This window comes from Gamsiella multidivaricata (genome assembly GCF_025024155.1).
Source record: "Gamsiella multidivaricata strain RSA 2152 chromosome Unknown BC939scaffold_1, whole genome shotgun sequence".
NCBI classification, from domain to species: domain Eukaryota; kingdom Fungi; phylum Mortierellomycota; class Mortierellomycetes; order Mortierellales; family Mortierellaceae; genus Gamsiella; species Gamsiella multidivaricata.
Genome location: NW_026251709.1, coordinates 899,331 through 926,044, shown reverse-complemented (window position 1 = coordinate 926,044; position 26,714 = coordinate 899,331). Strand labels below are relative to the sequence as shown.

The window sequence follows — 26,714 nt, the reverse complement described above, 5'->3', positions numbered from 1 at the left end:
TTCCAGTTGCTCTTCCTTTGGTGCACAGCGGAAAACTTGTTTGCAAGTGCTGATGGCTTGTGACCTCAAAGTAAGTGGGGAGGTCTGAAAAAAAAGAATACAGCGTGTGTAAAACAACATGCAAAGGATGATTAAAATGTTACAATACAAATGACTGTGTCATTAGTTGAAATAACTTACAGAGTAATCGCTAATGTCGTCTTCGTGCTCTTGAACTAATGGTATATGTATCTGGTGTACAATATGCGATGGCGAAGATAGAAACTGCAGGGGCGACAGCTCCGGCTGCATGGACGTGGAGGGAGACGATGTTGGCGTCGAGATATATGGCGGTGGGGTGCAATCAGCCTCCCTCCATGTTGACATTCGCTTGATGGGCGTGGAGAAAGTTTTTTTAGGCGTGGAATCATAATCATCTGAAGACGCGTCCGAATCTGAAGAATCAATTTGAATTGGCGACGACACAGTCCGCCGAAGTGGCGAAGAAAGGCGCACAGATGATACCACTGTTCGTGCAAGCGACGACGGCACAGTTCCATATGTAAATGGTGTTGTGAGTCCACGAGAATGTCCAGGCGAATCGATATCTTGTAGTCGCCGGAGGCGGAAATACAGTGAAGAATGTGCTTCTTGTCCAGACTGACGTTCTTCCTCAGGCAACCAGAAAGGGTTTGGCAAGGACTCTTCTGCAGCGGTGAACGCCATGGCGAGCTGCAAGGAGATTGACGCCGCTGGAGTGGAACACGCTCCAGTCAGGACGGGCGGGGCTTCAGTAGCTCCTTGCGGAGTATCCTATAGAGAGAAAAACATAAAAGGACAAGAAGTTCGTTAGGATTGTGCTTGGAAATGAGTGACTGTTGTCATGCCAATCATCGGTATGTACTCACTGGATTACTCCCTCCTAAGGACGACGCGACGGGAATATTGGCGCTGAAGGAGATCAGACCTGTGGGTATGTCATTGCGCTATACAGTATTGAGGGTCAGGACGTCAGGAAGGGTGACAACCCCAACAGCTACAAACTCCCAACTCCTGTAACAAAATGTGTCCTTGCTTTGTAAGTCCTGCGGAGGGTTCCAGGAGTGTTGGGAGTTTTGGGAAGGCACTTGCGAGGCGTGCGCCGGGTCTCTTCATCAGGTGGATTGTCACTGTAACAGGAGACATGAAGGAAGAGGATGCAAGAAATAAGCTTGGGCAGCCCGCGTACGATCACGTGAACAAAAAACCACCGAGCACTTTCCTTTTTTGGGCAAAATGGACTAAAGGGTGACCCCATAAGAAAGTGAAAGATTTTGTCCCAGCCCCTCTGCAGTGAAAAATTGAACAAAGGGGGATGGGTTCAGAGCTTCGGCCAGGCATGCTCAATTTTGGTGGCGTACATCCAAAACAAGGTTTTGGTCTCATTGGCTGGTGCGATTCACTTCTGGTCTGGGCAAGGTAGTGGCACAAGGCCGAGGGAGGCTGTTGTCCATTCATGGTGTATTTTGACAGCTTAGATTACGCTGGAAGCTCAAGATAATATCGAAAGTGAACAAGCACGGAGGTATCGCGCATGGCCGCAGGAAATGAAGGCTCACGTAGGAGCCAGCTGCAGGGCCACAGAGCTGCCATCTATGCTATCCATCCGAAAGGCAAAAGGGGAAGGAGTGGGCTAAATGGAAGCGGAGAGAGTGGGGAGAAGAGGAGCAGGGCTACAATAATCACCCAGAAATCAACGCGCTTGGGACAATGGACGTGCAGAAGAAGGACCCAAGGGCAGGTATCTCCGAGTCATGGCTGTTGGAAATAAAAGTCTAGCTAGGGAGTTAGCATGAGCCTATGCGATTTGCCCACATGATTTGTGCATGCGTGTTTTCAACAACAAATCATCGAGCCGCTTCGCCCAGCATGCACCGCCTACCTATCCTCCGACCAGACCCTGAGCCCCTGCCAACGTGCAATGTTTGGATGGATAGCAAGAAGTCCTATATCCTTGTTCAGCTGCTGGCACACCGCGCCATGCTTCAACTCCCATTTGCAGAGGGAAAGAGAGAGAGAGGATATGGTCATTTTCTTGAGGTGAGCCCAAGGGTTTAGGGCGCATGGAAATGGCATCATGAAGGTCCACAACTGAAGGGGGAAAGAAACATAGAAGCTGCTCTGAGCCATCTTTGGTCTTACTGCGAGGTGCGTGTAGTAAGGAGACATCGGCTGGATGACGACAAATTGTAATGCGCATGCTGCAGTGGATGGCCGCAGCCAAGCCAAGAGCCAAGACGTCGTTTGTTTCGACACCAGCAGATAGAGTCGACAGCCATGTGCGTATGCAAAGGTGAGCAGAGTTGTCTCCTCCTGTTCTTCCTCCACCGGGCTGATGGTCTTGACTGCGCACCACAATCCCACAGAAACAAAAAGATACACATATTAGGAGAGCGATGTCAATTGAGGATGGATGCTGGTGGTCGCTAGTGATGGTTCTTTGCTGAGTAAGACAGGCGCATTATTCATCGGCTTGAAGAGTTGCGTATATATAGTCCAGTGAAGTGCATGTATATGCACTTCATGTATGGCTGTATGCACTTCGATTATTAGTTACTGGTATGCTGTTGCATGGCGAGGTTTATTTAAAGGGAACCCGTTCCTCATTCTTTGCACTGCGCATCCTTTTCTCCTTCTTTTTCTTCTTCGCATTCTCAGACTCCTCTCCCCTATCCATTCTTTGTCGCCTTCCTCTACATCCGCATTTCACTTTCCAGGATCATCGAAACTCTGCAGCAGCAGCGGATTAAATAAAATCGACTTTGGACCTTGTTTCTCGGACATATTGTAAAAATAAGCATCTCACTCGCTGACAATTTAATTCGTTATTTGGCTTTCTGTCCTTGTCTGCTGAACTTCAGGCCACTCATCACTTTGACATTCGTTCTTTCTTTCTCCTCATCGACCTTCTCCGTCTTCCCTCTCCTCATTACCAGTTTACATTTTTCAGCTATAGCCCACCTTCCCCACTCTTCTTTTCAACTACAACACACCACCACTTGCTTCAAGCGATCGATCCCAATTGCTCCCTCTGTGCTACCTACAGTAACAAAGTCTATAAGCCTTAAACATAAATCATGGTCAAGCTACGTGTTTCCATCGGCGGGTCGTACACGGATTTGTCTATTGTCAACTGCAACGACGAGATCCAGCCCATTGAGTTCGATGCCCCCAACTTCAAAGGCCGTGCTGTTGTTCGTATCAAGGACTTTGGTAAGGAAACACTTTTACTGCATTCAACATGCGTCCCTTGCACACTCTGCAACATTCCCCCCCTCTACAAATCCTCTTGTGGTGTAGATAATACTCTCGCTTTCAAAGGGATGCTATCCGTCCGGAGGCAGAAGGGGCATGATATGTACTGCTTATTACTCAATACTCAATGATGGGGCTGAGGATCAGGAAAACAACGCACCAGAGACAGACACTGGGCGGGCTTGGTCAAGGAAAGAAAAGAAATCGGATGATTGGAGTGGTCAGGAACAACAGGAGGTGCCAAAGAAGGAGGAGGCAGTGTGCCTTTCCATTAGCCTGGCCCGTTCTTGCTTTTATTTCATATCGCTTTGGAGGCTGTTGATTTGGAGAAGCGTGTGGAAGACAGTAGGAAATCCTTCTTCTGGCCACCACAGTGCTTTGGTGTCCTTGTCTGTTGCCAAGGACAAGATGTGCATCCCTGCCAGCATTATCGGGTCACATTTTTCCAAATCCACTGCACTCTTAGGACAAAGTTCATACGCATGCACGCACTTTCGGACAACCAGAAGTGGAGGGCGAGAGTGACCCTGTCTGTGTGGGGACAGGGATCTCAAGGGGGGATTTGGGCTCTCCATCGATCCATGCACATCGATGGCTATACGATACTCCGTTACTTATCATCAATGCTTTTCCATATTTCAAATGGGCTAACCTCAATGCTCACTTTCATTTTTCTGTCTCTTCGTAATGTACCGCCGCCGTTGTATATTCTATTTTAACTTGTATGAACTCGGGCATCGCATGATATGGATCACCCGGATGGTTTGTTCCTGAACAGTGGGCATCACGAACGACGGCTCACAACCCGTCTACAATTCCGACTACTTTAAAGGACGCAACCGCAGATTTTCATTTCAGGTAAGAGACAGAAACTATGCTACAAATTTCAGAAACAAGAGGAACCAAGAAAGAAAGATGTCTAGAACGATACCGACTTGGTTGTTCAACCATTTAGATTGAAGGTCGGTTCAAGCGCGAGTGGGATGGCCAGGACTTATACTTTGGCACAGACTTTGACCGGTCCGTGGATCTGCCAGATGGATTCGAGATGATGCTCAAGGTCTGCCGCTACATCGATCCGGTCGTCAGAACCTCGTTCTCCAAGGACGGACAGCCCTGGATCCTAAGCCCTCTGGTCTCGTCCATCAATACCATGTCGGCCTGGCGTCCTCAGGACACAAAGCTCCCATCACCGCCGCTTACACCTCGCCCCTCCATGGATCTTTCGCGCTCCTTTTCTATGACCGAGAATGTCACTGGTGCAGTGTCGAGTGCGTGGGGCTTTCTAGGCAAATTTAAGCGTGGCAACCGTGCATCGGTCATGGGTACCAGCAGCACAGCATCCAATAACGAGAACAGTGGATTGAGTAGCTATTCAACAAAACGGAGTTCTTCGTCTGATCAGGTTCACAAGGTCCGGTCGATCTCGCCCCCTATTACTGAGGAAGCGGGAACTATCACCTCTCCTGCGACCCCTCAGCCTGAATCACTCAACTCGTCAGGAACGTCTGCAGATTGGGAGGCAGGGACAGAGCTCGAGGGTGAGATGCCTCTGGGACAGTGGCGCCAGCACCTTGAGGAGGACACGACATTCTTTTTGCCGGGCCAGGCGAGTCTCAGCACAGCAGAACGCAGGAAGTATTTCCAGACGGAGCAGCATCGCAAGGATTTCAAGTACAACCCGGATCTGGTATATGGATTCGAGTTCTTTTCGCCGCATATGGACTTCAACACTGGCAATATCAAGCTAGGACTATCGCTGAATGTGCTAAAATACCTGGGTGGGCAGCCGGTGCGCTACACATGCAGGACCTTGGACGGCAGCGCTGTCTTCTGGGCTGTCCAGTTCGAGTTTGTCGAGTAAAAGATAGCGACTCATTTCGTTTATTATTTTGTTGCTGTTGTACTTTTCTTTTTTTTTTTTTTTCGATGTCTTCACTAGTCCCATACACCCCTTTAATCACGATAATGCATTTCCAAGGCCCTCATTTAAATAGACATGTCAGGCTAGTAGGTTCTCTACAGCTGAAAATTGACAGATGAGAGAGGAGTAGAGAGTGACTGATTTCTTGAGAGCGGGTTGCGAGTCCAATTTTCGGTCCTTTCCAGCTTGAAGGCCGGAATATTGCGGTGGAATATATTTTATGTGTGACAGTCCTGGGGGAGTACAAAAGGAGGCCACGGATCTGGGCCGCATGGCTCTGCCCTCATTGGCTGCTGTGGCAGGCTGAATAGCGTTTGCTTGGAAACATTACGACTGCGACATTTCGATGATCCAGTGAATGACATTGCAAGCGGGTAAAGTCCGCGCAGGTGCGCTTCCTTCCTTAGTGGGGACGCTGGCGAATCGCTGGCGAGAATTCGGCTACCAGCAATTTCTCATTCTACCCGGAATGATTGAAATCGGCCTCTAGCACACAGCTTCTATCAGTCCAATACGCTGTAGGTTCTCGCAAGAGAGCTGCAACTCAATGCGGATTATTGGCCTACCACAGCAGCCGCCCCTCCCTCTCTTATTTAAATCTCTCTATTTGCAAACACGCCCGCAAGGGCCCCTTGGAAATGGAAATCCAAATTGATTCCAATGACGCGTGTTGTGGACGCGATGTTTGTTCATGCTGCCCATTTGGTCACACTCGGGTCAACTGGCTGGAACATAGCCTGTGGAAGACACCGTGGGCGCCAGCTTGTATTTTTTTATTTCATTCCTTTTTTACCACTACATGTACATGCACTCCTCCGTCATCCCTCTGTCTCTTCAACTCCTTCCGCTCCACCCTACCTCTACTTCGCACCATGAACATGCACGCTTTTTCGCTATCAGGGGATATCGACCGCCCTCTATACCCAAAGAGGGCCCTCGATGTGCTCTACAACTGGATCTCCAACGCTTCCCCAACGCCCTCTTCATCCCACCCAGTCCCATATCTGCACACTGTAATCGACTTGCCTATCGAACCCACTCCTTGGCTGTATGATGATGAAACCATCCAGTATTCCACGGACTCTGTGCTCTCCACGCTCGCGAATTACTTCAGGTCCTGGGACCCCATAGCCACATTCGACAGCATCCTCTGGAACTACACCCCCGATATCCGCTCGTTGCAGCAGCGGATGGAATTTGGACATCTCGTAGAGACCTATGGCATCGAGCCGAAGATCTTGATGTTCCTGGTGATGGTGCCGCTCGTGCTGTTGTTCATGTTGGCTTGTGTCGTTATGGATCCGGGGAACTTTGTGGATGTCTCAGCAGCATCTTGTATGGCAGAGAGAACAAATGTCTCAGCTTCTGACGAGAAGAGAGAGCGTAAGGGTAAAGCAAGATCCGCAGAGGAAGGCACTGCCAACAATGGTAAGAATGACATTCACTCCTCATTTTTTTAGTGATAGTAGCTGTGGTAGTATGCTGACCTGGTAAGTGCTGTGGATATTTCTTTGACCTAGATGGACATAATTCGAGACAGCATGCACACGGAAACAACTACGGTCTTGGCACCTGGGGCTCCATGCTCGGGTCTGCCGGCTTCTACGGCGGCGAGATCTCGTACTTCAAGCCCATTGACATCACTGGCAAGTTCTTTTTACGTAACCCTCTATATCTCTTGCGTGTCTAAGGCTTTCTACATCAACCGTGCTAACCGTATTAGTATTGTCATCAGCTGGATACGCAGCTGCGGCGAAGGAATCCCCTTCGGTTATCAATTCTGAGCCGTACAGACAGCTGAAGGGCGAGGACCTTGGCCATCTTCTTGAGCGGGATTCGGGCGAGGAAACACATCCTCAGACTTCCGTTCAGACACCCACCGAGAGTAAGTCACATCGCACCGATAACGCGGATACTGGCCCTGCATGGTGGACGCTACTGTTCTAACTAATCTTTTTATAATACTGTAGGTGAGAAATACTCTTCAAGGCACGCTTACGTGGATAAAAAGATATCGTACGCAGACATTGTTAAAAAATCGCCCGAAAAGCAACCCTCTGCTCAGGAGAAGCATTCACATCAGGAGAAACACTCGTTGCAAAACAAGGCACCGTCTTCCATGCAGAGGACTGCTCCTGCATCAGACGCTGATCAAGAATCCTCGGTCGACACAGAATCCATGAAGACACAACGTGCCTCTGTCTCTCTGCGAACGCGGACACACCGGCCCAGCAGTGGCAATAGCATCCAGCAGCCAGACCGTACACAAACACAGCATCAGCGTGATGACCACACAGCCCAGGCAAAGGCCAAGGCAGGTGGTGAGCAACAAGATCTTGGAGCGAGGATCTATGGTCTTACACAGGATAGTCAGTTATTGAAGAATATGGATTCATTGTCGGGCGGGCTTTTCGGGACGGCGATCTTTATGGCTGCGGCAGTTGCATCCACGGCCGAGGCGGCTGCAGGAACGATTAAGCATAATCTACCGGATTCTGTCAAAGGTAATCCCATGTCGTCTGTTCCTTTTCTTCTCTCTCTCTCTCTCTCTCTCTCTTTTGCGGCGCAAAACTTTGCAGTATCCCTATCACGCTCCCATACTCCGTGTGCTCACAACGTTTAAACTAATGTTCAGATTTCGCACAAGAACTGAGGGACACTTTGGACTACTCGATCATCCGCCTTGAAGATTCCTCGATCTCGGCTATCCCTAACGAAGAAACTTGGGGGATCCGGAAAGCTGTTTCACAAATTCTGGAAGAAGACAATATGGTAGCCTCGTCCTACAAGTCCACACCCCCGTCATCCCCTCACAAACTCTCTGTCGAGGACTCTTCTACTTTGGAAGACCATGACACCCCGGCAACGTGCGCAGACGTCGCACGGGTTACATGCACCACCGCCGAAAGTGGACAGAATAATGAGGAGTATGAAGCCTCGGAGCATCAACAAAAACACGGTCGCGGCCGCGATCGTCATACGCATCATTTGGTGATCCACCCACACGACGAGTTCGATATCCCGCATACGGGGCATGTTCCAGTGATTTTGACGATGGAGGGGATCCAACCTCCGACGATGCAGGAGTATACGTTGGACGAGCATGGACATAAGGTGACCGTCGTGGATGAGCGCCGCGATTCTGGATTCGATATGTTGTCCTGAACTGACGACTATTTCGTTGCGTTGAAGACCACTTGGATGTTCACAAAAATATTTTTCAGTAATTGAATTAAATCTCACTGTTGTAAATATGCCTCTTTTGAGGCATACAGCCTTTGGATTTATTTGTGTTCAGAGGTAGATCGTGAAGAGAGGGAAAACAGTGCACTATTTACAATTATTTCTAGTGAATAGGAAGAGATGAAATGGATCTATCCCATGAAAGAGTACAAAGGAAAAAAAAAAAAGGTCAAAGGAAGGATGGAGTCATAGAAAAAAGAAAGGGTATGATAAAGAATGGAGTGGGAGGGGGGAGGGGTATATGCGATTTTTAGAAATCCATGTTGTTACGAAACTGCTTCTGCCGAATCATGAACGCCAGGACCACACAGATGCCCGCCCAGGCAGCACAGCTGTACCACACAAACTCCGGCATCGTTCCGACCGTCAGCGCATACACCCACGAGATCACAATCGGTGAGAAGATCACAGCAATCGAGTCCACGACCTGCACAGCCCCCAGTACCGCTCCAAACTGCGAAGGTTCGACCAGATTCGTTAGAAGGGATTTAAGTGATGGGCTCGAGATGATATAGACGGCGTGCAGTGCTGTAGCCAGGTAGAACACCCAGCCCTCTCGTGCCAGACCGTACCCGACATAAGTAATCGAGCTGATCGCAGAGCCCAGTCGAATCATCCATGTATCGAACTTCATGTCGCTAAACGTCTGCGCTTGTGTCCTCACTGGCGCAATGTAGGCGTCCGCAGAGCTGTTTTCGTCCTCTTCCCCTGCCTCGATGGCGTTTTGTGGATGAGATGTTACTCCGTTAGAGGGAGCCAACGTTCCGATAGAATCCACCGAGATCTGACGATTCCGACGCTCATGTTCCTCAAGCGACAATTCGAGCGCAGTCCCGCCCAAATGTTGCACACTCGCTGCGGCACTAGGATCGTTCTCGTTGAATGGGACTTGACTGGACATATAGACGCTGTCGATGATTGGATCCCGTGTCTGCAGGTATTGAGATTGGACATCGGGCTGCTTCCCGTGACGGAGGGCTTCCTTTGCAACCTTGTTCTGCTTCCTTTGGTAGGCCCTCTGGTGCAGCTGGACTAGGATCGGCAGCAAAAGCAGCATCGTGAACAATCGAACCAGCGAGCTCAGCATGAACATAATGCCGTCCTATTCAAGTTAAATCAAGTCGTTTCATAAAAGTTGTGTGAATTGTCAGTTGAGAGAATTCAGAAATATGACGTCCGTACTGTGCGCGTTCCTCTTTGTTTGCATATATACCTCGTATTCAGTCCAGTCAAACATCTTGTTTGTGTAGAGAATGATGACCGAGAGTGTACCGCGCATGGCTAGCATCTGCAGGAACGATATTGCTGCTAAGAGAACCAAGTTGGTGTTGCGACCGTTGGGTTTGAAAAAGCTGAGTGCGCGTATAGCGTGTGAATGCCACGCGACGCGTTCCTGAGATGTTGTTCCTGTGCCGTTCTTCTTCTTGAAGGTCTCGTAAAGTCGCTGAACTTTCTCAGGTTGTTTGCCCGGCAGGGACTCTGGCACAAAGAACAGTACAAGTAGGAAACAGATGGTGGTTGTGATCATCTCGAGATAGACGATCGACAGGATGGTGTTCGTGGCTCTCACGATCGTTCCTCCCAGATATGATCTAACAGAACACGCAGAAAAAAAAAACAAATAGAAATACTCAGTGTTTCGCAATATTGGCAAGATGCAAAAAAACAGATTTTGCAAGCAAGACACAACAGGCAATACCCGACAGAGAGTCCGAGGAAGAGACTGGCGTGAAGCCAGGAAAAGGCCAGACTACGCTTCGCAGGATCTGTGCAATCGGCTGTGTAAGCCAGTGTAATGGTGAGACTGAGGCTAGTACCGCCGAGTAGTCCGACGAGGAGCCCAGAGGCGACCATGAGGGGCAATCCAATTTGGTCCCAGTATAGACTCATGGCGAGGATGGCGGCGAGGGTCAGGAACGAGTTAACGAAGCAGACGAACATGATAGTCCTGCGCCCATGCTTATCACTCAAGGACGAGTAGTATCCGATCGAGAATGTGCCTGATTCAGAGAGAGAAAGAGGGGGCCTGGGATTAGATTGGATTCAATGAAAAGAACGTGATGGGATTATTGCTAGCAGAAATACACCAGGCTCTTCGTTGCCATAGATGCTCACGCGGCAAAGGCAAGATGCGAGCGTATGGTATGTGTCTTTAAAAGGCAACCATAGCTGTTTTAAATCAACAGTGACGAGCGCCTTAAAGTGAGGTAAGCACCATTTTTAAAGCAGGTCAGTAGCTAGAGCAATAGCAAACAAGACTTACTCGCAATACCGGTGAGCACCTCGATAAGGCCTGTGATCTTGGCAGTGTACGCCTGGATCTCTGGGATCTGACACTCTGCAGCGGGTCGCATCGCGACTGCGACGTGTTCAGCCAATCCCCCAGTGCTTGAAGAGACCCTGGACAGGAACGAGACCACGCCCTCACTGGCGAGCAAGGTGGTGTTGGATGTGTGGCGGTTGAGATACTCGCGACAGAGAAGTGCAGCTTGGAGTTGACCAATGGAGGAGGCGAGCATGCCACTGCCGATCCAGGCGAGACCGAAGATCGGGAGCAGCCAGAGGACCGAGGGGCGTTTGTGCCAGGGCAGGTGTTCGTCGAGAACCTTGACATAGAGCGCAGTGGGGTCAATAACTTGCTTGTCGCTAGTTTTCTTGGGAAGAAGAGGGGTGTTCTCATTCTCGAGGTTCGTGATGGTCGCTTCTGAGGGATGGTGGGGCAGTTTCCGTCCCTTGGGTCGATCGCTTGGCGATGCCATATCTGTCTGGCTTAAACTGCGATTGAGGTATATCGGTGATAGAGTGCTGTGCAGTGCAAGCGTGGGCAGTATAATAAAGAAAATTGGGCGTTGCTTCTGTTCACACTTAGGCCTACTTTTTATAGTGGACACAGCGACGAAAGGAAGAAAGTGAGAAAGTGAAAAAGTAGGCAAAAGAGAAAGCGAAAGAGAATAAATAAATGAACGAATGAATGAGGAATTGAGAACAAATGAAACAAGAGAATGAAAGAGGAATGGAATGCCTAGAAGGATGGTGCAAGGGAGAGAATGCAGTGTGCAGAGTGGGCAGAGTGCGGGGTAGACTATGATAGACTCGCACAGAGAGAAGTGCTATGTTTTTCATATATTGTTTCTGTCTCAATCATCTCTTGTGTTCCTATTCCTGTTCCTATTCCTATTCCTGTTATTTCTATTGCTGTTGTTATTACTGTTCCTGGAAATCCTTTCCTGCGATGCGTCGAGGAGGGACCTTTGAATGATATGTCCACTTACTTTATGGCAGCAACACAGCAAGCAGGGAGATGTATGTAAACGAAGAGAGAGAGTGTGTACGACAGAAAAAAAAAAAGGACGAGTACTACTTCATGGTTACAAATGCAGGGTCAGAAAGACAGAGTCAGAGCAAAAGGAGGGGAAAATGTGCCATGAAGTTAGTGCTGGTGGAGAGGAAGAAAGGGAAGAAAGGTGTATTGGTGAGAAAGGAAACGGTTCCTTGGAAGAGCAATTTAAACGAAGCCGATATATGCTATCTCAATCCCTGCTGCTGGCCGGTAAGAAAAAGACCCTGCCCTTCCTCCCCTGGGAGATTGCTGCCGATCATCATTGGCTCATTCTACAAAGAGTGATGTTGTGCCCTCAAAATGGCAACGATTTGCAGCTGAACCGTGGGCGGTAAAAGTACAACTAACAACCTTGTTGTTCTCAGCTGGTAACGTTAGTGATGGAGTTCACCACTCACTATTCTAAGAATAAAGAGTTGGGATGTGTGAGCAACCACTGTTCTCATCTTCATTTTTTATATTTCTTGGATCTCTAAGGCCTCTTAGGTCATCGCATGGTGTAGTACGAACGAGGTTGCACTGACTAGCACCACCTAGTTGGTGCGACGACATACAAAAAAGATCTTTCTCCAGTTAAACTCGAAGATCGTCTTCGATCTCTCTTCGATCTTCACACGGTTAGGGGCATCCCCAGCTCAATTAATAAGCCTTTGCCCTACCGTTATGCAGGCACACCTGTCCGGGAAGACAACAGCACTCTCTCAACAGTTTCATCATGCACCACCAATAACCATTTGTCGCGTCTTTTGCTTGCTTTACAAAAGCCTTCCTTAAAAGGTGTACAAAACTAAAACGGGATCATCGACTCAAAAGCAAAAGGGCGTGAGCAAAATGAGGAAGGTGAGGAGTGGTGTTGCAACTAAACAAACGCCAATGGTTGTTGCAGCTCCTTACTCACTCCATCGGCCGCATGGATCGGATTGGTCGTGCTTGTTAGCACTCACGGTCAGCAATAAAGAAGGATGGGAGTGAGAGATCGAGCGCGGTAAGGATGCACAGATCTTTTCGAGACATATTCTTTTCCCGAACAAGCACGCACGCATACAAACAAAAAGGCCCGCGTTGTAGTTCTCCTCTCAGTACAATCAAGTCTCTTTATTGCAAGGAGACATTCTGGCTACCTGCTTGCCTTGTTTAGTGCGTCACTTCGAGATTCTGCTTCTTGCACAGCTCCGCATAGACACCTCCGAGTGCCAGCAGCTCATAGTGCCGGCCAGACTCAGCAATTGATCCACCCTTCACCACCAATATTAGGTCCGCATCCTGGATCGTGCTCAGGCGATGTGCAATCACAACTGTCGTCCTGCCCGCTCGCGCCTTGTCCAATGCTTCCTGAACTAGCTTCTCGGATTCGGAATCCAAAGCAGAGGTGGCCTCGTCCAGCAGCAAGATCTTGGGATTACGAATCAATGCACGAGCAATCGCAATACGCTGCTTCTGACCGCCGGACAGCTGCGAACCCTTGTCTCCAACACGGGTATCGTATCCCTGAGGCAAGGACACGACAAAGTCGTGGATGTTGGCTGCTCTTGCGGCAGCAACAACTTGCTCCTGATCCACAGTCTGGCCATCAGGAATACCGTAGCGGATATTCTCGCCGATCGAGATATCAAACAACACAGGCTCCTGACCAACGAGCGCCATGTGTGCTCGAAGGCTGTTCAGCTGCATGTCCTTGATGTCGTACCGATCCACGATCACTCATCCGCCCAAGGCATCGTACCATCGTTCCAGCAGTGCAATAATCGTTGATTTTCCACATCCAGAGGGGCCGACCAAGGCTACGGTCTGCGAAGGCCTGACCTCGAGGCTGACCCCCTTGAACAGCTCGATGTCGGGTCGGGTTGGGTATGCGAAGTCAACCTTTTCGAGGGCCGCCTGCCCAGCCATATGATCCAACACAACACCGTCCTTGTCGGCATCGATCGTCGTCTTCTTATCGAGCAACTCAAACACGTTGATAGCAGATTGCTTTCCTTTGACATACTTTGGCCTAGTTTTTGTCAAAGCCAAAATGGTATCAATAAACAATTCCCACTCGTTCGATACACATCAGCCCTAACATGAAAAGAATGCCGACGTACATTTGCACGGCCATTTGACCGAGTCCCACTGCCATAAAGACGACAGCGAACATGGTCTGAAGCATATCGTCCCAACTCATCTTCCCTACCCTCTCAAGGCGATAACCCGCATAGAACCCGACCGCATATGCCCAATAGATCACTCCTTGCGACACTGCGTAACCGAACGATGCAAAGTAGGCTTTGTGCAACGAATACTTGTGCGGCTCTCGTGTCACAGCTGCACGTACGCGGGTCGAAGCGAATACATAGACTAAGTTAACAGCTCTGTTCCTCACTTGGAAAATCAAAAAGGGTCGCGTTTTGTACTGATCGGCTCTTACCTTCATACCTCTCCTCAAAGACAGATTCCTTGGCTAGAGCAGCAACAGTCCGAATATTGGCAATAGCCTCTCCTGCAACCCTTCCAGATTGCTCATACGCTTTTTGTGTCTTTTGCCCGAATCCCGTCAGCGCCACGATCTCATAATACTGTGCCAGCCCCAGGATAGGGATGAGCGCCAGGATAATAAAGGTCAGGATCCAGTTGGCTGTGAATGCAAAGACGAGACCAATCACGATGATTGCCAGCGTTGAACAAACAGTCTTGAGCATCTGTGACACCAGCTCGTGCATTTGGAAGGCATCTGTCGCCAGTCGGGATGACAAGGCGCCCGTACTGTGTCTTTCGTCATCAAAGAAGCCCATCTCTTGACTAATAATGGCTTTGAAACTCAATTCGCGCATCCTTCGTGCCATTTTTTCGCCAATGAGCTCGAATACAAACACAGAGGATCCGTTACTGAACAGAGCAATCACGGCGAGAACCACGAATAGGAGAGAGTAAAAATTGGCGTCCTTGGTGAAGTTGGGACTTTCGGGCTTTGTTAGGATCTCCAGCATCTTGGAGAAGAGCTTCGAGAACACAGGGAAAATCTACCGCGATAACTCATTGAAGCTATGTTAGTAGCGATCTTTGTGAACAAAGATGCTCTTGATCGCGTTCTGCAGCAGATCGTCAATGTCATTTACAGCTCCAGAGATGGCGCTCATGAGGCCACCGAATACAGCGAAGGGTAGCTCGGGCCTCATGATCTTTATAACGCGACCGATAGGCGCCTTCTTCTTGGCCAGCTCCTTTGCCTCTCGCTTCTTATTGTTATCTGCAGTCTCGATCTCATCGTTTTCGCCAATAACAATCGTCGAATCGACCTTGTTTTTTGATACGATACTCGATCGCTTCGACATCATCTTCGCAGGAGTCGAACGTCCATGTCGAATTGGTTTTGGGGTACCAGCAAACGAGGACCCCATCTCCGCTTCGTCCTCATCAAGCGACCGATCCACGTCCTTGCCTCCGGTCTTGAGTTGTTGCTTTGCCACCAATTCCGCATACGCACCGCCCTTTTCTAGAAGCGATCTATGGTTTCCTGTCTCGACGACAACACCTTTCTCTAGAACGTAGATTACGTCCGCATTCATGATAGTTGAGAGTCGATGCGCCCCCACAATGGTCGAGCGGCCTGTAGAGGCGGTGTCGAGCGCTACTTGGACCACTCTCTCGGATTCTGTGTCGAGCGCAGAGGTTGCCTCGTCCAAGAGCAGGATATGAGGATTTTTTATCAAGGCGCGAGCGATAGCGATACGCTGCTTCTGACCCCCGGATAACAGCGCGCCCTTCTCGCCGACCATGGTCTCGTACTTGTCGGGAAGTTTGGAAATAAAGTCATGAGCGTTGGACAGGCGGCAGACATTCTCGATTTCTTCATCCGTAGGAGTGGCTTGATCCTTGCGGATACCGTTGATAATATTTTGTTTGATGCTGGCGTTGAAGAGGACCGGCTCCTGGGAGACAACTCCAATGGAGTCGCGCAAGAATGTAATATTGTAATCCCTGATCTCTATTCCATCCAATGTCACCGAGCCAGCTATAACAAAGTTATTTCGACACATTAGTATTCTCAAGTCTGATGGAGACCAAAACCAGCAGCTCCAGAAACTAGTGATATGCATACAAACGGGGTCGTAGAAACGCTCGATCAATCCTACGATGGTCGACTTGCCACTTCCGGACTGACCCACAAGCGCAATCGTCTGGCTAGGCTTGACTTCAACACTCATCTTTTTTAAAATCTGAACGTCTGGTCGACCTGGGTAATGGAAATCGACGTCCTTGACAACGATATGTCCTTGGATATTGTCAGGCTTCGCTCCTTCTGTGCTAGCCGAGTCGATAGTGGGGACTCGATCGATCGTTTTAAAAATGTGATATGCAGCACCTTGCGCGTTGGCGAAGGCTGACAGATACGGTCCAACGTTTCTAGACAAGAGCCAGAGGGAATGGTTAACTATTGTATCCGTTACCAAGAGAACACTATGGAGATGAGAAGAAGGAGCTTTACCCAAGAGCAAAGGCACCGATAATCATGCCCAGGAACACGTTCAATACTTGACCAGAAGTTATCTCCCTAGCAGCAACACGGTTCGATCCATACCAAAACCCGAGTCCTATACAATTCGCAGGATACTTCGTGTCAGAAATAAGACTCCGCTTGAACATTTGCAAAGGAAAGCTAATAATGAGGCACATACCATATGTGAGGAAGAGAATAAACAAGATGAGACCGTTCCTTACAAGATGGAAGGAAGCAGAAACGGTTAGTGAAGTAAAGAAAAATAATGATTCTCCCTTGCATGCTTAACCTGATGCTTCAGCTGTCAGAGTGAATTACCCAATGCCGGCCACGCGAGTTCTCTTGGCTCCAGCCTTGTATGCATTGTCCAGGTGCTTGAGATACGCCGCGGTCTCTTTCTTTTGTCCACCGAAAGCGACAACCGTCCTAATAGACGAGATCGCCTGCTCGGCGACACCACCTGCCTTCGAGTACGAGCCCTGTCCCGCCGAAGCGCTCTCGGTTGCATACTTTGTCATAAACGCGCCAGCGGCTATCATTCATTTCCAGTAATAAAAAATATGAAGTGTAATGTTAGCACAGCATAATTCTTCACAGTGGATACAGGTACTTCTTGCTGACTCAAGTCTTCGCTTGCCAATGATCAAAGGCACGGCTGCCAAAAGCACCAGACTCAATTTCCATCCTTTGACAAAGCCAATGACGAACCCTGCCACAAAAGTGGCCAAGTTCGATAGGACCAACCCACATTTGTCTGCCAAGCCCTCATAAATCATTTGCGTATCCGAGTTCAACCTTGTCGTGAGTGACTCGGACTGATTTCTGGTATCATGCCATGCCATATCCTGTCGTAGGATGGCATGGAAGTACTTCTGACGGATGCGCTTCGATTGGTGTTCTGCAGAGAGGGTCCAGAAACATTGTTGGCCGTATCCGGCGACGAACATGGCGATGCCGACATAGGTGAAGAGCTTGACGTCCCTGACGATGGCGGCGCCCTTACCCTCGTTGCCGTCCGTTAGATCGCTGACGATGTTTCCGAAGAGGAGGGCTACAAGGGGCTGTCCAACGCCGAGGCCTGGAGGCGGAAAAAATAAAAAAGTGAGAGGGGAGATGCGAAGCATGTTGGGTTAAGGTTTCTGGATCTGACCCCTATTTAAAAGACCTACGTTGATCTACTGTTACCTATAGAGCAGATGCATCCGAGTCTAACGATATGCAGGCGAGAGAGGAGAAAGAGAAGAGCGTCAGTTACATGCCAGAGACGGGGGACGGGAGGGATAAGGATAAGGAAGTGCGGCAACGATAATATCGAAGGATAGAAAAGACCGATTGTAGGAAACCTTACGCGACATAGACCCAATCCGCCTTGGATGCAAACCGATACAACTGCCAGTATCCCACTGCCTCGACTTTTGGTTTTGGCTGCCTCCTGTCGCCGCCATTCAGCTTCTTGAACCATCCAAACATACCATCTCGCTGGCGGTTGTTCTCCGGAGCTGGAGTGAGGGCAGAGGTACCGGCGTTGGGCGCTGGTTCCTGTTGGAAACCGTTATTGGCAGCCTCGTTCTTCTCACTCATTAACCTATCATGTTCCACATTACTCGTTTGGATATGGCTGTCTTGCTGTATGATTGCTGGTATTGTTGGTATCGTTGGTATTGGTGTTGATGGTGGTAACGGTAGTGATAGGATATTGTGATCGTTGATGGCAGTAGGCCAGCTATAGTTGTCAAGTTCTACCTTTTGGTCTGCCATGGCCGCGGCTGTTCTGTTTCAAAACCCCCCCCCCCCTTCCTTCTCGGTTTTTAGAATAGAGCTTTGGGCTGCTACAAAGTATAGTAAATATGCAGCAAAAGATTGGTTGTCAGATCGAATGTAAATGGTGGCACGAGAGTGTCCCTGCACCCAACAAGAAAGATAAGGTGTAGAAGATAGTGTTGGTGATGCAGGTAGGATGAGGACCGAGATGGGTTTCTAAAGAGCAAAGCAGCAGAGTCGGGGGCTTCGAAATAGAGAGAAAATGGAGTTAATCGGAGATTGGGAACCACTCTCCTGGGTAGGATTCGCAAAGATGTCATGGGCCAGCTGGGCTGAAACCAGAACGAACCATTGCAACTGCAACATTTTTTCAATGCCGCTGTATTAAAGCAAACCTGTTTCTCGCAGCATAAAGCGCAGCAGCTCGTCGTCCTTCACTTCAGTGCTGCAACATGAACAGGTTGCAGACACGCTTCCTCGTCTTGTCAAGCGCGAAGACCCGCGTGGTTGCGAACGACCTCAAATCAACGCGTCGTCAATCATGACACGACACGACACGGGCATCGTTCGGTCCTTTGAGGGACACATACTCTCAGATAAGTACTCAGCAGGATTGCCATTTCGCGAATAATATATAGATTAACTCCAATGGCTGTCTAAAGATCGCGTTGTCAAGTTCGGGTGTTAAAGCAACAGCATTTACATCTATCGAAGATGTGGCAAGATAGGCTAGATGTGCAGGAATCTGATAACGACATTCTCCTATTTAAGCGTACGCGGCGCGCAGAAACCGCGTCTCTCTGGTTCCTTACCCTGTTGCCGTTAAATTGGTGAGTGTGCAGTTGCGTCCAACGTTTTTTAAATCTTTGGACTGTTGCGCTATGTGTTTATTGCCGTTTCTAGGGTAGAGCTACAAGATTATGTACAAAATAACGAAAAAAGAAAAAGAAAACTCGACTAATAAAGGAAACCACGAAAAAGACAGGAAAGCATCCCACAAATGGTAGCATTGCTTAACACTCCATCGCATGTCCATCAAACAACAGCGTATTGACCTTCTCCACATCCTTATGACATCCGAATCCCTCCTTCAACGGATGCTGACCCATCTGCTGCTGCTGCTGTTGTGATTGCTGCTGCTGTTGCTGCGAGTGCTGCTCATGATGACCATCTATGAAAAACGGCAGACTGTGATCAGGGTCTTCGGTCAACGATGACATAAACGACTCGTGTGATGCCGTTGATCCGTTAGGAGAATAGCCCGATGGAGTATCGCACTGAGTCTGAGCATCTTGACGGGGTCCCCCAGACAAGGACACAGAAGCGGGACTTGGTGTGTTGTTGTCAGAGAGGGACGCCTCCATGTCCATATCATCTGATGAGATCGCAGGAGGCGAAGGTGGATCAGCAGTGTCATCCTCCATCATGGGGTGCTGCTGCTGTTGAGCGGTCGATTGAGTTGACTGCTGCAGCTGTGAAGTGGAGTTGCTAACCTGAAGAGAGGAGGTAAGAGCTGCCTGCATCAGATTGAGTGCCTGCACCGCACTGAACGAGTTACTGAACTGTGTGCTAGATTGCGTCACAGGAACTGATGTCTGGGCTGGCTGTTGCTGTACTGGTTGCTGCTGCTGGGGCTGCTGCAATACATGGGTCTGAGACTGGGCCTGAGACTGAGGCGGCTGTTGTTGGGGTTGCACAGGTTGCTGTTGAAGGTGCTGGTACTGAAGCAGATGCGAGTCCGCCTGCTGAGACATGTTGAATCCAGTTGCTCCGGCGCCAGTAGCATTTAAATTACCGAACTGCAGAGGATCAGTACCAAAGGTGTCCAACCCGGTCGTGCCGTCTACTTGAAACATCATCGCGTCAATAGGCGCCAATCGCAGGGCTTCGGGCAGTTCGAGTGGGTTGGCAAAGAACTGCTGCTCCTGTTGTGGGTCCGTACCACCAAACGCGATTGCTGCCATCGCGACCGCAGTGGCAATCTGACTTTGCCACATAGTACTGAGGGTCGTCGAGTTCTGATCCTTTCCGCCTTCGGGAAGAGGCATTGAAAAGTTTCCATACGGGTGACGCAGCTGGATCGAGGGTGCAGGACCAGGGCCGTCCTTAGCCAACTTGGCGAGCCTTGCAGCCTCGTAAATGTTGCCGATGGATGTCGACTGAAGCTGGGTCATGTCAATAAACGGAGCGACAAAGGTCGAAATATCAATAAACGAAGCAGCCATCTCGGTCGGGACCGAACTCGTCTGGCTGGCAAAGACGTCCAAAGCAACGGCGATCAGCGACTCTGCCACAGGAAAGGTTTTGACCAACTCGTGCGCCGCCTTCACAGTCTTGGAGAGCCCAGCGCGGGTGGTCTCGCGGTTGCTTGGTGTCGGCGTGATGGCGTTGTGCACATGAACCGTTCCGGCAGCCAAGAGACAGGCCATACCATAGTAGCATGTATCGCGGAGCTGTCCGTGAAGCATCAGCGAATCCGCAATGTGGCAGACATTAGTCGCAGCTGCTGTGCAGATATTCCTGGATGACACCAAAAAGTTGGGGTCGATAGCCGCGGAGTTGACGGGGCGGAGATATGGTCGATGGAGCATAGTCAAGGTGGTGTAATAGAACATATGCATCAGCGCCGTGGGTGGTGAGGGGGGGTGGTTTGAGTTAGGTGACATTGTATAGGGCGTGTACATGAGCTCGTTGGGCAGGGACAGGAACCAGGACGTCAGGCTGTTATGGAGCTGAGGAAGCTGTGTCCGGGAGATGTCTGCTAGAAAGGCTCCGTTGATCTCAGCCTCAATGCAGTGCATGGCGTTGAGGACATTGCCCATCTGCATAAACAGCTTGACAGCCCACAGCAGACGGCAGGAAATGATTCGTTCAGGTTCATAGGGGTACTCGACCTCATCGTCGCCACCGAGCTCGCCAATCCAGTCATCCGACGGCATCTGAACGTTGTATTCCTTGTCGCGAAGATTCAATGGCCTACCGAGGACACCGCCACCAAGTCGGTCTGCAATGTAGACGGCCCACCAGACGCGCCTCCTGATTTCTGCCTCCTCTGGCTCGTTTATTTGTACATCCTGACGATGCAAGCCAATATCCTAATGGAGATAGGAAAAGTCGAAGGATTAGAAGAAATACAAGTAGAGAGTTGAGTGGAAGAGTAGACCATCCATCTGGTCAACTTACATGAGCGATACGAGTTGCCATGCCTGTGTAGAGCCATCCTCCCGAGTAGTTACCAACAGCGTACTGATGATGCGACATCAACAGCAATGCCTGGACAGTACTGACACGCGAGACGTGATAGGTCTCATCCAGGATAATCTTGGCACGGTTAAAGTACTTTGTCGAGTCCTGCTTGATCAATGGATCGTCCGAGTACCAGCAGGCGTTGCAAAAGATGGCGTTTAGGATCAAGATTTGCGAGAGATCTGGTCGCTTTTGTTCATATTGCTGCATAAATGTCCTGCGGATGAACATGGGCGCAAATGGATACATGAAGCGGAAGTAGAGGCTGAGGAGGTTGTCCATCTCGTCCTTGGTAGGCAGCTCGCGTTCGCTGGTCATCTGGAGCGAGTGGGACCAAAGATCGCTGTCGTTTAAGTGCGCCATTGGCAAGGGATCTAAAAGGAGGAGAGGTTGAGATGGTGAGTGTCTGATACGGTATATACGTGCACATTCAGGTACAACTGGAGCAGTACTTACAGACTCCCTGACGGTAGCGAGAGCTAAGCTGGCAGACATAGAAGCCAGAACTACTACCGTGAAAGCTAGGCAGGGGAGGTCAATAAAACATGTCCTGTAAGTATTTTTTTTTCCAAAGGGATTGTTACGAAAATGTTCAGGATGATGACTGGTGAACCAGACAATAAAGACGTCTGGATCATGGTGAGGATCGGGATTAAACAACGTGGCAATGGTGGTAATAAGGGATGTATGGAGGTCATTTGAAGTACCGCAACAAATTTGTCTTGATTGAACAAACGCGGAATGTCACTTACTGCTGGCCATGTCCGTCCAAGCTCATGGTGCTCACAACAGACTTGAAATCTTCTCCTTTACTGGCGCCAGTGGAAGTGGACGAAGAGCCCCCGCTGGAGGACGAATCCTGTGGGACAAGGAGCGGTGAAGGTGAGCCTGGATCACTATCTCGATCACTGCGAGAGTCCCTTCTCTTTTGCTTGGGCTTGGTCGTGCCTTGGTCCTTCGAGACCCTCTTCTTGTTATTCAAGCATGATGAAGACGATGAAGGGGACTGGGCCAGGTTCGAGTCAATGTGGGAGGTGTTGTTATTATATGATGAGGAATAGGGGCGTGAAGAAGACGATACAGGATCGAGAGGGCCAGCCCCTGGTTCAGATCGATAGGACGAGGAAGTTGATTTCTTGGAGGAGGTGTGCTTGGATGGTGAGGGTTGGTATGGGTTACCATTGAGATAGTTATTTTGGCTGCTGGTGTAGTTGTATGAATATGCTGCTGGGGAAGGGGAAGGACTGAGACTGGAGAAGCTAGTCGCACTGCTGGCGGACATGCGGCGATCGGACTGATAATCTATCGAGTCCCTGCGTTCTATCATCTCGTCTGCAGAACCAGATGACGTGGATGATAGCGAGCCACGGTCATGGTGGTGGTGATGAGGAGGATAGGAGGAGGACAACTGGTTGTTTCCATTGCCCTTGGAGCGGTGGTATTGTTGATTGGAAGAAGAACCTTGTGAGGGTCTGGAGGAGGAGGATGCTTTGGCAAAGAGACTCTGGGGACTGTTGGTCTTCAGGAACAGGGCCTCGTCGACCACACAGTCGAGGTTGTGGGTGACACACCGGGCGCAATTGGGTGTGCCGGTGCACCGCAGCTTCTTGCGGCGACAGTTGGTGCAGGCTGTGCCTGCCTTGAGGCGTTTCTGACGGATAGCTTGGCTATTGCTGGGCTCCATTGGATCGAGCTGGTGGGGGATGGAAGTGGTGTGGGCAGTATGTTACAGGGGGTATCGGACTGGGATGTGTGAGTTGGTGCGTGTGTTGCAATTAGTGGCACTCTCGGGTGTGAGATAGAAATCAGATAAATAGTAGCTGAAGCAAGTCAAGAAGTCAAGAAGAGGCAGAACGGGGTGAAGAAGGAAGAAGAAAAGGAAAAAGAAGAGGAGAAAAGAGAGAGAGAGGAGGAGAGTTACGCGTGCCTTGCCCTGTTTTCCGTCGCTGCCAAGTCTTCGAGTTGAAGATAAAAAGTGTGGAGAGAGGCAACGAGGCTCGAGTGGGTCGGTCAGGCAGTGGCATTCTCCCTTCCATGACGCCTGTGGGTGAAGAAGAGACTAATTACTTCTTCAAATTACTCGCCTTCAATTCATTCGGCTCACTCCGCGAGCCGAAACTCTATTTAGCAGTTGTGCCCAATCAAATCACAAAACATAATATTTTTTAGACCTTTGGTCTCTTTCCTTCAGTGCTGCAGGCATGATTTGCATGGTTTGTTGTGCGTGGCCCAAAATTAACAGTCTGTGGAGAACCCCCTACCCTACGCCCAAAAATACTCTCTCTGCTCACCAGATCCATAATTACTTGCTTGCGAACTTCAACGGAACCGTCTCTGCCACAGCGCAGACCAATCGACTCCGCCAGTGCTTCAACGCGTTCGGTGTCCCCTCTCTCTTTTCCACAACCTTATCAAGAGGTCCCATCTCTTGGAAGCCTCTCATCAAGGCTCTAACTGCCCTGTGCTGCAGTTCGAGAAATGGCAAGTGTAGCGGCAGTTGATGATGATGCTTGCATATCCATGATAGACCCATACGCGTCCCCTACGGTCGCGCTTCGGAGCAAACTCGGCCATGCAGTGTCTGGTTATTAGGACGTGGAGTGCACCACGCGTTGTAGGACAACAACAACTCTGTTTTGCCTTCATTGCCATGTGTCGCCATGCCAAGCACCTCGCTTTGATGTTTATGTTCTACGTGGCATACTTTAAACTACATCCATTCTGCTGCATGCGGTATGAAATATGCCTGCCCTCAGAGACTGAGTCGTAAAGTGTACAGTACGTTCTAACTTTCAACGCTTGCGTCTACCATCTTTTCGATCGCGACGAGCCTTCATCTTCTCGGCACTTTCCACAACCAATCTTTTCTGTTGGGGTGGAGACTGTTGCACCAGATTTTCACACTTCCCATTTAACAGACTTGTTCGGGGTCTTCGAAAAGTAGAAGTGCAGGGATCAAAGTTCTCGTAGTATGCTTGCATACAACCGCGCTTGTTGACCTGCCTGTTTGATACATGCTGACTCTTGTATAAAGGGTGTGGCGAGGAATCACGCGAAGTCGTGTTTCATGATAGACGCACGATTGTCAAAACTGTGATTCTTCTCGTGGCCAGGTTCGAGCGCAAGAGTTGTTTCCTGTCAACGAACTGATGGAGATGTGACAGTAACACCTTGGTAGCCCACCTTGCGCAAATGCTCGTCGTGAGTGCATGTTTGCATGTTTCTTCACATGCCAACGAACAACTCACATTAACAACTGTTTATTGGTGGGTAACAAACAAAAGGGCATCTTGACCATCTGGTCACACAAGAATACAGCAATAAAGTTTCTGCTATGTATCCTCCATAGACTAGACTAGCCTAAAATGCGCCTTTCTCTCATTTCTTTTGCCCGCTCTGTGGGGTCATGTTGTCATACAAAAGACGGGGCAGCTTTTCTTAACAGAGCACCGGCTAATGAACAACCGAGCCAGATTGCCTATTGTGGAAAGAGGATCACTCAGCAACTACTTATTCCCCGATTTATGTCAACTTGTGTATTGAAATTTATGAGAGATCAAACCATGGGCTGCGTCGGAAGCGCTAATGCTAAGGCGTGGGAGAAACTGTTGTTGGTCACTGCCTGATTTATTTGCCGCTACTGTGTGGGTTCCATTTGTGGGGCCAAGGCCTTATTTTTGCGGATTCGCTCTCAATTTTCATTACGAGGCCCCTGTTTGACCCAAGCAGCCATTTGCCGCTTTCACTAACCCTTTATTGCATTCGAGTCAGGGCCAATGAATGGAAACTCTGATTGCCCATCCTACAACCAGTGGCAATAGGATGAGCCGTGCATTTGTTCTCATTATGCCCTGTTAAATCATTTGGCAAGCTGGTTCTTTCTATGAATTGATCGATCGTCTGCTTGAAGATCGATCAACGACGACGCGCGCCCAGTAGCAATTACGCCCAGTACTGTAAAGAACGTTAGCATGTATAAACTGATGCGGTGCGGTGTCCCGTTGCCAATCAGAGCATCCACCGCTCATTGGGCTTGTGGTAAACATTTGAGCAGTATGAAAGAGGAAAAGGAAGCGACGTACTATTTGTTCAAGTCTACAATCGGTGCATCAACAATCATGGTCGGTTAAATTGAGTATACCAAACACCGGCTTACCCTGATGACCGACCGAGTGGATTAATATCCAAACAGCAATACTCACGACTTAATGTACATGTACGTTTTCTACGACATTCATTTTTACTGCTATTTACGTATTGTATGCTTGGCGTGAGATTACGTTCGTAAAATATTACGCCGCTCTAGGGATTATGCTTTTTGCATAGTTTCGCGTAGACACCGAGTACCACCAGCTTATAGTGCCGATCGGACTCAGCAATCGATCCATCCTTCACCACCTCACCACCAAGGTCAGATCCGCATTATGGAACGTGCTCAATCGATGTGCAATTACAATCGTCGTCCTGCCCGCACGCGCCTTGTCCAATGCCTCCTGAACCAGCTTCTCCATATCAATCACTGCAGCCTTCCCTTGATTCTCACTCTTTATATTCACTCTTCATTATGTTATCACTCTATCACTCTCCCTCAAATCTTATAGCTAAAGGCCTTACTTCACCTGTGAAGCGCTTATAATTACCATCGAAATTGCTAGCGGCATTCATATCTACAACCTCCTCACAAAAATCGTATATCCCGCAGTTGGAAACGTGTATAGAGCTAAAAATGAATAAAGACCTTGTGCATCGACTGCTCCAGGTAGACGCGTCAAAACCAGTGCACGGTGATAAAAATAAACAGCCAGCATGCCAAAAGATGCAGAAAAGGATAATAGTTCTGGAATGCTATTGTTGACGATCCAGGGGTTCAAAGAAGAAGATATCTATATATATCAGGTTTATGCCTCCTTTACTGTCACCACTGGTCACTCGATTGCAATGCGATGCGAGTGTACCGTATACTACTGTAGCCGTGCATGGCCCTCGAGCCTACATAGAAAAAGATAGGCACGAGGGGTTCCGTGCGAAGTGATAGGGCAGGACAAGGCATGAGATTATGGGTCTGAACCTGGCACTAGTGAACAAAAAGAGATTCAGGAGGCTAGACATGAACAAAAGGAATGCCAGCCAAGATCCTTTTCACGCTTGGGAAGAACGAGCAGCTAAAGATAAGCGAGAAGAAGGACTGGCGCAGGAAATGATGAAGCGTATCTTTAGGAGCTACATTGGACCATAGAAAAGGATATAAGGAGGAGTAGGAGAGGCAGCAGACTGAAGGGATTAAGAAAAAGGGAGCCAGGGATGGGTCTTCTTTTGGCAAAGCGCCTTTTATTTTTCTCCCGTAGGGTGGGTGCAGACATGAAGAAGTGCGACTGTGGTAGAGGTGTGAAAAATGAGGGCGACAATACCACCTGGAGTCCCCTTCCTCCCTCAAAATGGGGACATACTTT

At 49.2% G+C, this 26,714-nt stretch overlaps 5 protein-coding genes across 5 annotated transcripts; 2 read left to right on the top strand and 3 right to left on the bottom strand.

Moving 5' to 3' along the window:
- The first annotated feature begins 2,952 nt into the window (after nucleotides 1-2,952).
- Nucleotides 2,953-5,206, top strand: BC939DRAFT_6848 (uncharacterized protein). The gene is made up of 3 exons (XM_051561832.1): nucleotides 2,953-3,231; nucleotides 4,052-4,131; nucleotides 4,229-5,206. Exons 1-3 carry the CDS (start codon nucleotides 3,096-3,098, stop codon nucleotides 5,135-5,137), a joined length of 1,125 nt encoding a protein of 374 aa, XP_051417962.1. The 5' UTR covers nucleotides 2,953-3,095; the 3' UTR covers nucleotides 5,138-5,206.
- Nucleotides 5,207-6,684: 1,478 nt separating this feature from the next.
- Nucleotides 6,685-8,526, top strand: BC939DRAFT_6922 (uncharacterized protein). Its single transcript, XM_051561840.1, has 4 exons — nucleotides 6,685-6,843; nucleotides 6,933-7,082; nucleotides 7,168-7,701; nucleotides 7,833-8,526. Exons 1-4 carry the CDS (start codon nucleotides 6,780-6,782, stop codon nucleotides 8,360-8,362), a joined length of 1,278 nt encoding a protein of 425 aa, XP_051417961.1. The 5' UTR covers nucleotides 6,685-6,779; the 3' UTR covers nucleotides 8,363-8,526.
- A 164-nt stretch (nucleotides 8,527-8,690) lies between these two features.
- BC939DRAFT_472394 (major facilitator superfamily domain-containing protein) lies at nucleotides 8,691-11,199 on the bottom strand (the record flags this gene model as incomplete). Its single annotated transcript, XM_051558275.1, has 4 exons — nucleotides 8,691-9,542; nucleotides 9,654-10,032; nucleotides 10,140-10,440; nucleotides 10,704-11,199. The coding sequence occupies 4 exons, from the start codon at nucleotides 11,197-11,199 to the stop codon at nucleotides 8,691-8,693; spliced, it is 2,028 nt and encodes a 675-aa protein (XP_051417960.1).
- A 1,715-nt stretch (nucleotides 11,200-12,914) lies between these two features.
- BC939DRAFT_482716 (putative ABC transporter protein) lies at nucleotides 12,915-17,381 on the bottom strand (the record flags this gene model as incomplete). The annotated part of the gene is made up of 10 exons (XM_051559144.1): nucleotides 12,915-13,437; nucleotides 13,504-13,773; nucleotides 13,865-14,018; nucleotides 14,188-14,779; nucleotides 14,876-15,771; nucleotides 15,859-16,163; nucleotides 16,246-16,351; nucleotides 16,436-16,473; nucleotides 16,576-16,789; nucleotides 16,868-17,381. The coding sequence occupies 10 exons, from the start codon at nucleotides 17,379-17,381 to the stop codon at nucleotides 12,915-12,917; spliced, it is 3,612 nt and encodes a 1,203-aa protein (XP_051417959.1).
- A 1,505-nt stretch (nucleotides 17,382-18,886) lies between these two features.
- BC939DRAFT_6803 (fungal-specific transcription factor domain-containing protein) lies at nucleotides 18,887-23,294 on the bottom strand. The gene is made up of 4 exons (XM_051561829.1): nucleotides 22,017-23,294; nucleotides 21,721-21,785; nucleotides 21,202-21,638; nucleotides 18,887-21,113 (listed from the first exon to the last, which is right to left on the bottom strand). Exons 1-4 carry the CDS (start codon nucleotides 22,946-22,948, stop codon nucleotides 19,032-19,034), a joined length of 3,516 nt encoding a protein of 1,171 aa, XP_051417958.1. The 5' UTR covers nucleotides 22,949-23,294; the 3' UTR covers nucleotides 18,887-19,031.
- Nucleotides 23,295-26,714: the final 3,420 nt, after the last annotated feature.